The sequence below is a fragment of the Meles meles genome, chromosome 3, assembly GCF_922984935.1.
Source record: "Meles meles chromosome 3, mMelMel3.1 paternal haplotype, whole genome shotgun sequence".
Taxonomy (NCBI): Eukaryota; Metazoa; Chordata; class Mammalia; order Carnivora; family Mustelidae; genus Meles; species Meles meles.
Genome location: NC_060068.1, coordinates 175,682,114 through 175,695,040, shown reverse-complemented (window position 1 = coordinate 175,695,040; position 12,927 = coordinate 175,682,114). Strand labels below are relative to the sequence as shown.

Genomic DNA, 12,927 nt, shown 5'->3' with positions numbered 1-12,927 from the left:
GCTCTGCAAGGTGCCTAGCCTGGCCCAAGCAACGAGAAACTCCTGTTTGCTGTTGGGGGAAGACTGTGGAGGGAATGGGGTGGGAGGGGAAGTCAAGGAACTCAAGTCTGGAAATGTACGTGGGATGCCTCATGGACACCCAGTGGAGATGCTGGACAGACAACTGGGCCCAGAGGTGTAGGATTCGCGCTACAGACATCCATCTGAGAGTCCTCAGAATGTAGACGATCCTTAACACCCTGAAACCATAGGAGGTCATCAAAGCTTTGGCGGAGAAGAGATAGAAAAGAGAAGTCCAAGTTCAACTCTTTGTCATTGTTGCTGTTCTTTGTTCAAAGACACTGTAGCTTCCTTTTCAATATACAAAGTTCTGTGTGGCATTTCCTAAAAAAATCACTATGTCGAGACAGCATGTCAAGTAAAAGGCTGGCAGAGGTCACGTTTCCTTTCTCCGAGGTAGAATAGAAAGGTGTGTTGTTGTTTTGTTTTGTGAAATTCTGCTTTTCTCATTCAAGAAAAAAGTTACTGATTCCACAAAGTCGGTGACTTGGATATTTTCACTTCTATTTTTAAACGGCTGGCTCCCTTTCCTGTCTGGTGACATTTGATAGTAAAGGCTTAATTTAACAAGGGCAATATGGAGCTCCAAATGTTCCTGCCTCAGAGAGAGTACTAGATAACTGGTTTCTGAGAAAGAGATGCCTGCAAGCTAGAAAAGCAATCAATAGTTCCCTATTTTGTTATATTTTAATCCACCAAAAGAAATAAAACACGCAAACGCACAATACCTAGTGGTTAGTATCTGGGCAGTAGACTGATTAGCTATTGATTTTTCCCCCCCTCTATTTTATACAGGAGCACCAGGATTTTATTGGAAGCCCCAGTTCTGTCCCATCTGAAGCAACTATGTAAGGAAAGGAAAAGCAGATATGGAGAAGGTAGCCTTCTGAGTTAATGGCCTGGTTTAAACATATTCAAACTAAGTATAAATATCAAATTGTGAGTTTGATTTTCAGGCCTTATCATATGCCACGAACTTAACAAATCACTGCATTTATTGGACACCGATTGGAAGTCTGGTCTCTCTGTAAATAAATAAATGGATGAAGGTCTGCAAATACTTTTGTTTTTCCTGGAGGATATGATGGGTATCATGAAACGGCAGGAAAAAGGGAGCTGGTTTCCAGATCCCAGAGGGCTTAGAATGCCACGCTCAGGAACAAGAACAGCAGAACCAGACCCACATATTTATGTGAAACCTGTGTATGAAGTTAGGACCATGCTTGGTGCTCCAACTGTCCCCGGAGCGGAATCTTGCCCCTTTGCCCATCCTTGCCTGCTTCCCCCCTTTCCCCCAAACCAGAGGCTGCATAATGTGAATCTTTGGCATGGGGGGTGGTCCAGCTCCCTGCGGCTGGAACTCGAATGACACCTGTTACCTGCAAGCAGGTTTGCCAGGCTTCATGCTGCACTGACCACAGACCCTACTGGAATCATCTCTTTCATCCCAGATGCCCCATGTCCGTGAGAAGGCTTGTGCCTCTCCCTGGGCAGGCTCCCTGGGCAGGCCCCTCTGTTGACCACTTCTCCAAGCATCCATTGGCCTTGGCCTGGGATCTTCTCACCTGCAGAGGGAGGAGCCAGGAAGCCTCTCTGATTGGGCTCCTCTCACTCACATGAGACCCCTTGAAGTCCTTGAACCCACTGCACGGCTCCCAGATCCCCCACCAGGTGCTCCCTGCAGAAGCTGCTAGTAGCTGTTTGTTTGCTACTACCCCCCCACCCCCCCTGCCAAATATCCACATGACCCACTCTCGCCTCCTTCAGGTCTTCGCTCAAATGTCACCTTTCCACAACTCCTATCTTGACCTTGACCTCCCACTTAAAATCACAGGCCCTAGGCTCAGTGAATGAAGCCAGACTCGAAAGCTCACATATTATGTGATTCTGTTTACATGAAAGACCCAGCACTGGGATGTGTGGAGAGACAGAAAGCGGACTGTGGCTTCCAGGGACTCGCAGGAGGGAAAATGCAGTGCCTCCTTAAGGGCTATAGGGTTTTCCTTAGGGTGAGGAAAATGTGTTAGAACTTGACCGATATGGCGGTTGTAGGACATCGTGCAAATGCTAAATACCATCAAGATGGCACACTCCAAAATGGTGAACGCAACGGGTTGATTTCATCTCAATGAGAAACACTTGCCGCCTCACGACTATGGTTTCCTTTACCCTGTGGGAGGTTCCTAACTCTCATGGGGTTCATGTGTATGTTTTGTTTGTTGTGCCTACCCCCTCTCCTGAATGTGAACCCCACAAGGGCAAGGCTTCTGTCTGGCTCACTGATATACTCTCTGGGCCCAGAACAGGCCTGGACCAAAGTAGGTCATGGATAAATCTGTGTTGAATAAGTAGATGAATCTATGATCTCCTGAATGCTTCATTAGTAAAAGATTCTTCTTATTTCTTGAATACCAAATCAGAGGAGTTAAGTCTTTTAAAATAGGTTTAGAGAGCCTGTATGGTCTCTAAATCCATACTGAATCTTAAAACAGCGGTGGCGGGGGCGGGGGGGTGGGAGGGAGGTATGGCCTGCATTCATTAGAATTCCAGTCCACCACATGGAAAGCAAACAACCCGACAGATGTTTAGAGGCTCAGGATGGTGGTAGCCAGTGCTGAGGATCGTGGTCCCTTTCAGTTTGCAAGGACTAGGAATGTCAACAAACATCACATTTCCCTCTAAATTCTAAGGGATAAAACAGTGCATTGGATTTAAAGCAGAAGGGACAGCTGGGAAAGCGTGGCCTCTGATAAACGCACCATTTCTGCACATGCAGGTGTCCTGCCCATGGATTTGACCACATAGGCCCACCAGGAAATACTTTCTACTTAAGAATCTGAGATGCTGTGAATGTGGCGAGAACGTACCGATGAGCTCCTTGTTTCTGACGTCCAAGGCCATGTTCCGGAGGGCCGTGGCCACCGCGCACACCACCCGGTCGTTATCTATTCGAAGCAGCTCCACGAGGATGGGCAGGCCTTTCTCTTTTCGCACAGCAGCCCGGATGTATACTGACCACTGCAACAAGATGGAAGGGAAAGACCTTAGAAGCTGAGGGGGAGAGAACCGATCAGCAAAAGCACGTGTGGGTTTTCAGACTGCTGTTTACAGGAGCCCAGAAGGTTGAATTTCAAAGACCTTGTGGTGGGATGGGTTCAATGTGGTAGGCACGTACTGAGATGTCTTAACTTTACTTTCTGCCTTCCATATATGATAGAGATTTCTGGGTTAATCAGTTAACCGCACATCATCTCTCTGCTGCCGGCGTCCACTGTCCTTGACTTGGAAAACCTTTGCATGATGTGTGCACTTGACCCTTTCGGATTTGGAGGTGGAAGACAGGAAGGGCTGGGTTTTGGTGGGAAGAGGAATTAAAAACAAACCCCAGCATGGAGCACTGGGTGTGATGCCAAAACAATGAACACTGTTATGCTGTAAATAAACAAATAAACGAATAAAAAAAAAACACCCCAGAAATGGTAGGGAGTGATAAAAATTTGAGAGTAGATAACTTTTTTTCTTAAGGGACTTGTGTCTGGAGGTGGGGCACGGAGGTGAGTGGGCAACCATACTGCCAATACGTTGTTGGCTAAGTAATACGAAGGACAGGAGTCAGAAAAGGGTAGGGGTGACGAGAAGTAAATATGACATTTAAAATTTTAAAGCCAAGAGGAAAAATGGTAAGAGATTTTGAAGAAAACATTTAGATCAAAATGCATTATGTCTCGGGCCATCATTCAGCGTCCAATTTATAAGGTAAGACAATTTGTTTACAGTTAGATAATTTGTTTTGGACTGGGGGTGGTTGGCTTTAATGGAACACACCTCCTCTTACTACGGAAGTATACCTGCACCAGCAGGATGATAAAGCATTCAGATCCGTTTAACGGAAGGCAGGCAGGCCCAGACTTCCTGGACATTTATATATATACTTTATACTATCGTCTGGTGTTCCAGAGAAGAGTGTGCACTATAGAAATCGAGCAGTAGAAGGGTTTCAGCCTGTTGCAGTTTCATTTACAATCTAAGAAAATGACATTCACTACATGAAGTTCTGGAATCTTCTGTGGCAGAGTCCTCCAGAGGACCACGGAAGGCGGAGGCAAGTCCCCACCCCTCCCCCACCAGACCCCTCCATCCCCCTTCCCCCTTGGGGCAGGCACCCCAGAGCTGGCTCTCACCTGTGGCAGGCAGGGAGCCCCCTCTGGCAGTGAACGTAGGGCATACGCCATGCCTGCCACATCCTCAGCCCAGCCCTGCATGAAATATGAGATTAAAAAAACACACAACTTCATCCTGTCCTACGTCAGAAGTCACATTCACATAGTTTCTTATCACCATCCACTCATGCTGTCTGTTTTTCTCCTGCCACCACTCTGTGCCTCAAGCTCTAGGAAATCTGAGGGGGTGGGGAAGCAGAGAGAATTCACTAAAGCAAGTCTTGCTTGCCAGGAACCATTTCCCAGCCCCTGTCTCAGGGAGCAAAGAAATCCATAGTCAGAAAGTTCTAGACATGGAAACTTCGAGGTTTGGAACCTGCTTATTGGAATGTGGGTGTCTGAATGAGATACCCACTCTGAGCGAAGAAGAACCTTCATGAAAATGGTACAAAACCTCGTTTAGTGTCTTGGAAATTTCACTTGCAATTCGACATGCTGAGATAGGATTTTCATCCACTTCCTCCACTAACTGTGAACCTTCTTGTCTCCAGTGCATGGAAAAGACTAGAATCCTGAGCTTGTGCAGCCCACTCATGGTTGGTTCTCTTCCCTAAAACTAAGAAGGGAAGCGAATGGAAATCAGATGTAGGGTCAGTGTCCACCAATTGTAAGATGAACGCCAAACATAAACTTTAATGCTGCGGAGATAGGACCTTTTAAGAGACCACAGGGAACATTCTTGGTAACTTGAGCAGGCTGAATCATAAGCCCTAAGGGACCTCTTTTGTAGTAGCACCCTGCTCTAGGCCAGGGATGTTGGCGTATACATCAGGGATGTCATCGAGTCCCACAAGGCCTGGGGAGGTTGGCCTTAGTAGTCTTATTTTACAGATAAGGAAATCCATACACAAACAGGTTAATAATCTGCCCACAGGGTAGATAGATTCTGGGCTTGTTACTCCACACCTGCTTCTCTTTATGATGGTAAGGATACTCCCTCCTTTGCTGTCACCTCTCTCTCATCTCAACCTCTGTGCTCAGTCTCCCAGACGTTGCCTTGTCCTCCCCACCATTCTTCCAAATGTAGACAGAGGGGAACCTGGCCATATTTGAATGAGCCAAGAAAGGGAGGCTCTGAATTTATCTTCTTAGAAGTTTGGCTATTATATCCCTCCCAAGTTGGGTGGAAAGATGACTTGGTGTTTGGAAAATAGTGACAATCCTTTAGCTTTCTGGGAAGTGATTTTAGGATAACAAAGAGTGTCTGTGTATGGTTGAAAATGTGTATGAAGTATGGATATGACTTTTTGGAATGCAGAAATGGTCATGTTCTCCCTAAGGTATGTTAGGTTGTATGTTCTCCCTAAGGGGAAAGAGATAATCAGATAATGGATGTGATCTTACTTTACATTAGTGATACACAGACAGTAACTCTTGTTTTGAAATGGTGAGTTCTTTGGGTTTGCAGGTAGCACTGATTCTTGAGCAACACATGAACTGGGGACACTGGCCCCCTGTGTGGTCAAAAAATTTGCGTAAAACTTTTGGCTCCCCCCACATTTCACAACTATTGCCTGCTGTTGACCTGCAACCTTACCAATAATGTAAACAATAGATTAAAACATATCTTGTATGTCCTATGTATTTATACTCTATTTTTATTATAAAGTAAGCTAAAGAAAAGAAAATGTTATTTAGGAAACCATAAGGAAGAGAAAACACATTTAGAGTACTGCTGTATTTGTTGAAAAAAAATTTATGACTAAGTGAGCCTGCACAGTTCAAATTCATATTGTTCAAGACTCAACCGTATACGGAAAATTCCCAATATTGGCTCAATTTGAGACAACTCAGAATAAATTATTTACATTTCACACAAAACATGTTGCAAGTTTCCACAAGTTTTCTTGACATGCAAATCTGTGTAACAGTGATGGTTTCTGAGTAGTCTTGGAGTAGATCATGTGTAACCCATGCATGTAACTTACATGAAATCTAGCAAGAAGGAGTAAAAGCCTACAGGGGCTGAGAGAGAGAAAGGTATTCAGGAAATGGGGGCTGTTTCATAGATGCACCGAATACAGAAACACAAAGCTCATATTACAGGTTTTCCAGAAGGGTAGTGATTTGCCTTGGAAAGCCTGGCAGTCTTGGTGGTGGTAGAGAGGTATATGGGTTGCCCAGAGTTTTGCAATAGAAATGAAAGTAGGAGTATCACTGGCATAAAAATAGCTGAACAAGAGAGAAAAATGTATCATAACTCATTGTGGTTAAGGTGGAAATCTCTGGATGGAACCTTCACTTCCTGTAAGTGGGATGAGAACATTATGCACTGAGCACACCGCTCTAGAAGGAAGGGTGTGGACCAGGATGATTCTAAGAAAAATGGTACATGAGCTGAAGAGAGGATGTTTTTTGATTCAGAAAGAGAAGAAGGAAGAGGGGAAGGAAGAAAAGGAGGCGGGGAGGAGAAGAAGGACAAAGGAAAGATAGAGGAAGAGGAAGAAGAAAAGGAAGAGGATCTGGTCCAGGAAAAAAGAGCACAGACATGTTTCAAATTGTTTGCAGTGACATGTTTTCCTAATGATGATCTCAGGAGAATTTTGAGCCCTCAGAATATTTAAGCAAAAACAAATGTGACATTTTAAGCAATTGTCAGGTATTGCTCTAATGATTCTGTATGATTTAACTCACTTACTTCCCAAATCAATACTCTGTGGTAGGCACTCCCGTTCCTTCTATCCATTACAGTTGAGGAAAGGGAGCCACAGTGAGACTTCACAGCCTGTAGATGCTCAGTGAAGTCTGGAACCTAGAGGGCACTGTCCCAGACTTGGTGTGCTTGACCATCATTCGCATCTGCCTCTCAGAAAGGCAAGTAAGTTATATACATCTGCACTCATAGTTGATATAATCCTTACAAATGTACCCATTAATTTTGGCTTAATAATTGATGTTATTACTTTGGACTTGCAATAACTGATTGGCCACACCTCGAAAGTCCTAGGTTAAAGAGCTTTCAAGTGCTGTCAGTGGAGCTCCTGGACATTTCAACCTAGCCTTGAGAAACAGCTTGTCCCAATTTAGCAGACCAAATACAAGAAGTTGTCTATAACTGGAATTACAAAGAGAAAGGCCTTGTTTGTGTCAGGAAAGGATCGCTTCTACACATGTAATGGGACAGCAACTCAAGCCACTAAAAGCTGTTCTTCCTCCTCCTTGCTCATAGCTCTTCCTGGAGAAAGGCTCCACCACTGTTTGGTCCAAAGACAACTGCTGTTGTCAGGATGGGACAGAGCACAAAACAGTGAATGCTGAGTTTTTGTGTTTTTGTATTTTTTTTTTTTTACAATTTGATTGATTGATTTAGAGAGTGTGGGCAGAGGGAAGGGCAGAGGGAAAGTGAGAGAGACAGTCTTAAGAAGACTCCATGCTGCACACAGAGCCTGACAGAGCGCTTGATCTCACCACCTTGAGATCATCATGTGAGCAGACATCAAGAGATGGATGCTCAACCAACTGAACCACCCAGGTACTCCATTGTGAAAGGTGTGGACAGTGCCTGCCAGGGTTAAGGAGTGGATGTGGCTGCATCTCAGGGAAGCTTAATAGCTGGAGGGGCAAGTGTGGGCCAGGAGAGCACATTGGACCAGAGACAGCCCAATCACCTGTCATTATATCCCATCTGAGACCCCAACAGGACAAGGAAGTTTGTCCTGGGTGAGAGGTGGCTTAGGACAAGAGATAACTCTGCACTGAGAAATGGACACCCAGTCCCTGTCCCTGAAGGAATATGCCTGCAAGACATGCCCCCACTCCAAGTTTAGCATCAACTACAGGGGACAGGAGTGGATGAAGCCTGATAAACATCAATACAGCCCAGTGTAAGCCTGAAGAGACTGAGAAACAGCTTCATACTATTCAGTTTACCTAGCAATGTCTAGAGTTTGTTTTCTTCTTTTCCCTTTTTGCATTGGACAAAATGAGAGCTCAGAAATTAACCCAGATTGAATTACACAAAATAAAGTTACATGAATTTTTATATAATAATGTTCCTTGTTGTCCATACAGAGAGTTTGGTAATAAAGTGAAGTCAACACTTTCTAACCCTTTCAGACTCCATCAATCCAATGTAGATTCTCAGGAGCTTCATTTCTAAAGATTTTGTTCATTTATTTATTTACTTGTTTATTTATTTGATTTATTTGAGAGAGAGAGAGAGCACATGCATGTTGGAGGAAGGGACAGAGGGGGAAGGAGAGAGAATTTCAAACAGACTCCCTGCTGAGCACAGAGCCCAACATGGGACTCAGTCTCATGACCCTGAGACCATGACCTGAGCTGAAACCACAAGTCAGACTCTTAATTGAATGAGCCGCACAGGTACCCCTGGAACTTCACTTTTTAAATTCCCAGCCCATCCATAAACAGGAAAAAAATTTCTGCCTTGCTTAAGCTGACTTGATTAAGGCTGATTTATGTTCCTAAAACACTATAATGTAACAAGCTTCTCCCTCTTAAAATCCCAATAATTTGCTAAATGAATAGGGATAGTGTTCTCTTTTCAGTACTAAATATTATATTTAGTGGCTGAACTCATGATAGTGCTAAACTTCTGAATTTGTTGATTAACACCTCTATTCATGTTAAATATTAATACTTTTGATTAATATCTTACAAGGTCTCCTGCTTTAGAAGGATAGTCTGAGATTAAGTGGTTCTCTGTTGCTTGACTGTTGTCCCATTGAATTCCCCACTTTTTCTTTTGATTGGTTAAAAAGCCTTATATTTTCAAACTAAACTCTTCCAAACATAATTTTACCTTTCAGAAGCATTTTAGCATTCTGTAGTGTCACAGGACCACAATGTGCTAAAATCCTACAGCTATAAAATGAGGAACACATTGCAATGAGTTTCACACAGATTACACAGGATTTTTGAAATTTGTTTCTGAACTCGTTTATGATACCATGTTATTTATCATGGCGTATCATTCTCATGGTAAGAGGGCAGAAAGTACCAAAAAAGTTTTACTTATTCAATCTCATTTTAACTGTCAGTTTACTATAATAAGAATGTTCGAGATATTCAGAAATGGTGTGGCTTTTGCTGCACGCTTCACATTATTCTCTCTAGCGTGGATCTTTATCTGAACTACTATGTTCATCTCGGGCTGTGGTTGGATTTATGAAGCAACTGGGCAACTTTACCACAAGGCCCTTCACATGCTCGGTTCTGTAGTGGTGACATAGGACTTAGGTGTCTGCTGTTTATGTATTTTATCTGTTACAGGATTACATGTTTTTGTTTTCAAAATCCCTTTTAAAAAGTTACATCTGTAGTGAGGAGGACTAGAGAAGAACTCCCTTGTGTCGTTGCACCAAGTAAATCATTTTAGTAAGTAAAATTTTTAGTGACAGTAATGGCAGCTATTTTGTGTTTTGTTTGTTTGTGTTTTATTTTTTGTTTGTGTTTGAGTTTTGAAAATGTAAGTCATATTAGTGCAAAAACTGAATTTTATTGCAAGTGTTTATGCAATGCTGAAAATATTAATGGCCAGGCAAGAGAACTTCCTGGGGGGAAAAGCATTTAGATATACTTTTATTGTAGGAATAAGTAAAGAAGGTCAAGCTCACGTAAAAGTGATGTGGGAGAAGCATTCATTCAATGAACCACAACATGAACACTAACTCTCAAATCCTAATTCTCAAACTATCTCAAGGATCAGTAATTCTCAATGAAAAAATGGACTTTTAAGAATGAACTTTTCTGAAAACAGAAAGGTGGGTTTTTTTTGTTTTGTTTTGTTTTATGGTAAATGTTATCAAATATGTCTTCACTGTGTGCAAATGGCATTTAGAAATGCCTTCTGGAATCGATTCTCTAATTTCCCTTTCTGTATTTTCATTGTTAGAAGATATGAATAGATACTTCTCCAACGAAGACATACAAATGGCTATCAGACACATGAAAAAATGTTCATCATCACTAGCCATCAGGGAGATTCAAATTAAAACAACATTGAGATACCACCTAACACCAGTTAGAATGGCCAAAATTAGCAAGACAGGAAACAAATGGAGAGGATGTGGAGAAAGGGGAACCCTCTTACACTGTTGGTGGGAATGCAAGTTAGTGCAGCCACTTTGGAGAACAGTGTGGAGATTCCTGAAGAAATTAAAAATAGAGCTTCCCTATGACCCTGCAATTGCACTGCTGGGTATTTACCCCAAAGATACAGATGTAGTAAAAAGAAGGGCCATTTGTACCCCAATGTTTATTGCAGCAATGGCTACGGTCGCCAAACTGTGGAAAGAACCAAGACGCCCTTCAACGGATGAATGGATAAGGAAGATGTGGTCCATATACACAATGGAGTATTATGCCTCCATCAGAAAGGACGAATACCCAACTTTTTAGCAACATGGACAGGACTGGAAGAAATTATGCTGAGCGAAATAAGTCAAGCAGAGAGAGTCAAGTATCATATGGTCTCACTTATTTGTGGAGCATAACAAATAACATGGAGGACATGGGGAGATGGAGAGGAGAGGGAGTTGAGGGAAACTGGAAGGGGAGATGAACCATGAGAGACTATGGACTCTGAAAAACAACCAGAGGGTTATGAAGGGGCGGCGGGAGGGGGTGGGGTGGGGTGGGAGGTTGAGGAACTAGGTGGTGGGTAATAGGGAGGGCACGTACTGCATGGAGCACTGGGTGTGATGCCAAAACAATGAACACTGTTATGCTGTAAATAAGCAAATAAAAATAAATAAATTAATTTTAAAAAAAAGAAAAAAAAAAAAAGAAATGCCTTCTGGGCAACAGAATGGCATTCTGAGAGAAAGGATGCCACGATGCCTGTTCTTTAGTGACAGGGCTATGTAAACATCCCATGGATGAGGGGAGATAAAGAAGAATGGGGGTTCAAATGAAACTGTCTACACCCCTGCTTTTTCAATAATGAGGAGGATTGACTGAGAAATGCAGGCAGGGTGGACTTTTTTATTCAATGTCAGAAAATAAAAGTAATTTAATTGTTTTTCATCCTCACTTATTAGACCTCAACTCAGAAAGTCTTTCCTTTAATATATCCCTCCCTTTTTTCTTTTTAATTATGGTACCTCATGGGGAGAGGGAGTTAACACTCATATTTTTCCTTTGGAGCCAAAAAACATGTCATTCTGGGTATGTTATGCATAACCTGGGGGGACCATGCTGATATAAACACTTTTGCAAATACAGGCATAGATTTTGTTGAAGCAATGGGTAGTAAGGTATTGGGAGTGCCATTGGTTTTTACTAGGATATTAAGTGTTTTATTTTGTAACATAATTTTAATACATTAGCAAATCTCTGTCTCTTGACAATGGAGAATTTTGCTTTTCTTGAATTTGGATTCAGACTACCTAACGCCTGAGAATTGTTGTTCATCGTCAGTGGTGTATGAGTGTATGGAAATAATCTGTCTGCTGGAGGCTAGGAGCTAAGCCCAGATAATGAAAGAGGTGTGACCTTGACTCTCATAAGAGAATATTTCTGGTTGTGAATTTGTGTTCTTTTTCTGTTTCCTGCTGGTAGATGATGACCACAAGTGTAGTCTTGGAAGTCAATGTTAAAGATGGTAGAACAGCCGTGAACGTAGGTGATTTAATTCATGGAGGGGAGCTTCCCTCCTCACACACCTGCCCTCACCCGTTACATTAGAGAAAATAACTTCTGTCTTCTATTTTGTTTTAGTCCTTACATATTTAGGGTCTCTGCTATAGCCATTAGCATTATACATACACCCTTGTGTATATATTCTTATCATAGCATCGATAACAGTTTTTGAACCTTTTGCTTTCATGTTTTTGTACTGGAAGGTATCAGGGGTAAGGTACCAAGTCAAACTCAGCTTCTTATGGCAATTGTCTTCCACCTAACAGCTCATAGTTGGAGATGAAAGCATGTTTAAGTGATATCAGGTTAATTTCTGGAATCCATGCTTATTATTTAAGAACAACATTCTCCACTGAACTGAACTATATAAAAAGGATCAAAGCCACTGAGATTTTTCATAGGGCCACAAGTTCTAACCACGTCTACAAAAATGCTTTTAGGGCTTGGAGTGATCACATGCTCCTTAACTAGTCTCTTCTAAAGCCAAACGAATCCTTGAATCTTGTGGTCCCTGTCTGTGGAGTTATAACCTGATGCAGAGACTACGAACACTAGCTTGTCCTCAGGACTGGAAGAAGAGAATACTGAGTGGCATATCCTGAGCCCCATACTTCTGATCATGCTGGGAGCGTTAATCTGAAGTTTTTATGTTCAAATCCCATCTGCCCCACTGCTCAGGTAATTAATAATGCCAGTTCCCAGATTAGCCCATGTCTTAACCTGAGCTCAAATGGGGATTGTTTTTACTGATCATTTTACAACTGTTGTAGGTCTAATATGTGCCCCAGGGGTTCTTTTAAGAACAGGCTGCACCTTCTAAACACCAACCCAGAATCAACTTTATATGTAATGGGGCCCAGCAGATTCCATGTTGCCTCCCTGTCTTCTCACTGGCATAGGTGATTATAAGAAATCAGCTGTCACTCTTCTTTTTATTTGTACAAGTCTTTTCCTCTCCAGCTCCTTTTATACATATGTGTATACATATATATACACACACACACAAACACAATGTTTCTTAGTACACTTGACATACAATGTTATT

At 42.4% G+C, this 12,927-nt stretch overlaps 1 protein-coding gene across 5 annotated transcripts in view; it reads right to left on the bottom strand.

The window, feature by feature from the left end:
• The window catches only part of CTNND2 (catenin delta 2), a 921,273-nt gene that overhangs the window by 96,971 nt on the left and 811,375 nt on the right, over positions 1-12,927 (bottom strand). For 4 of the 5 annotated variants that reach the window (XM_046000689.1, XM_046000691.1, XM_046000690.1 and 1 more), the window contains 2 exons: positions 4,242-4,316; positions 2,928-3,078 (listed from right to left, as the gene is read on the bottom strand). In XM_046000689.1, the coding sequence (XP_045856645.1) occupies positions 2,928-3,078; positions 4,242-4,316 (226 nt within the window). The remainder of the gene's footprint in view (positions 1-2,927; positions 3,079-4,241; positions 4,317-12,927) is intronic. The other variant, XM_046000692.1, reaches the window with a different exon arrangement.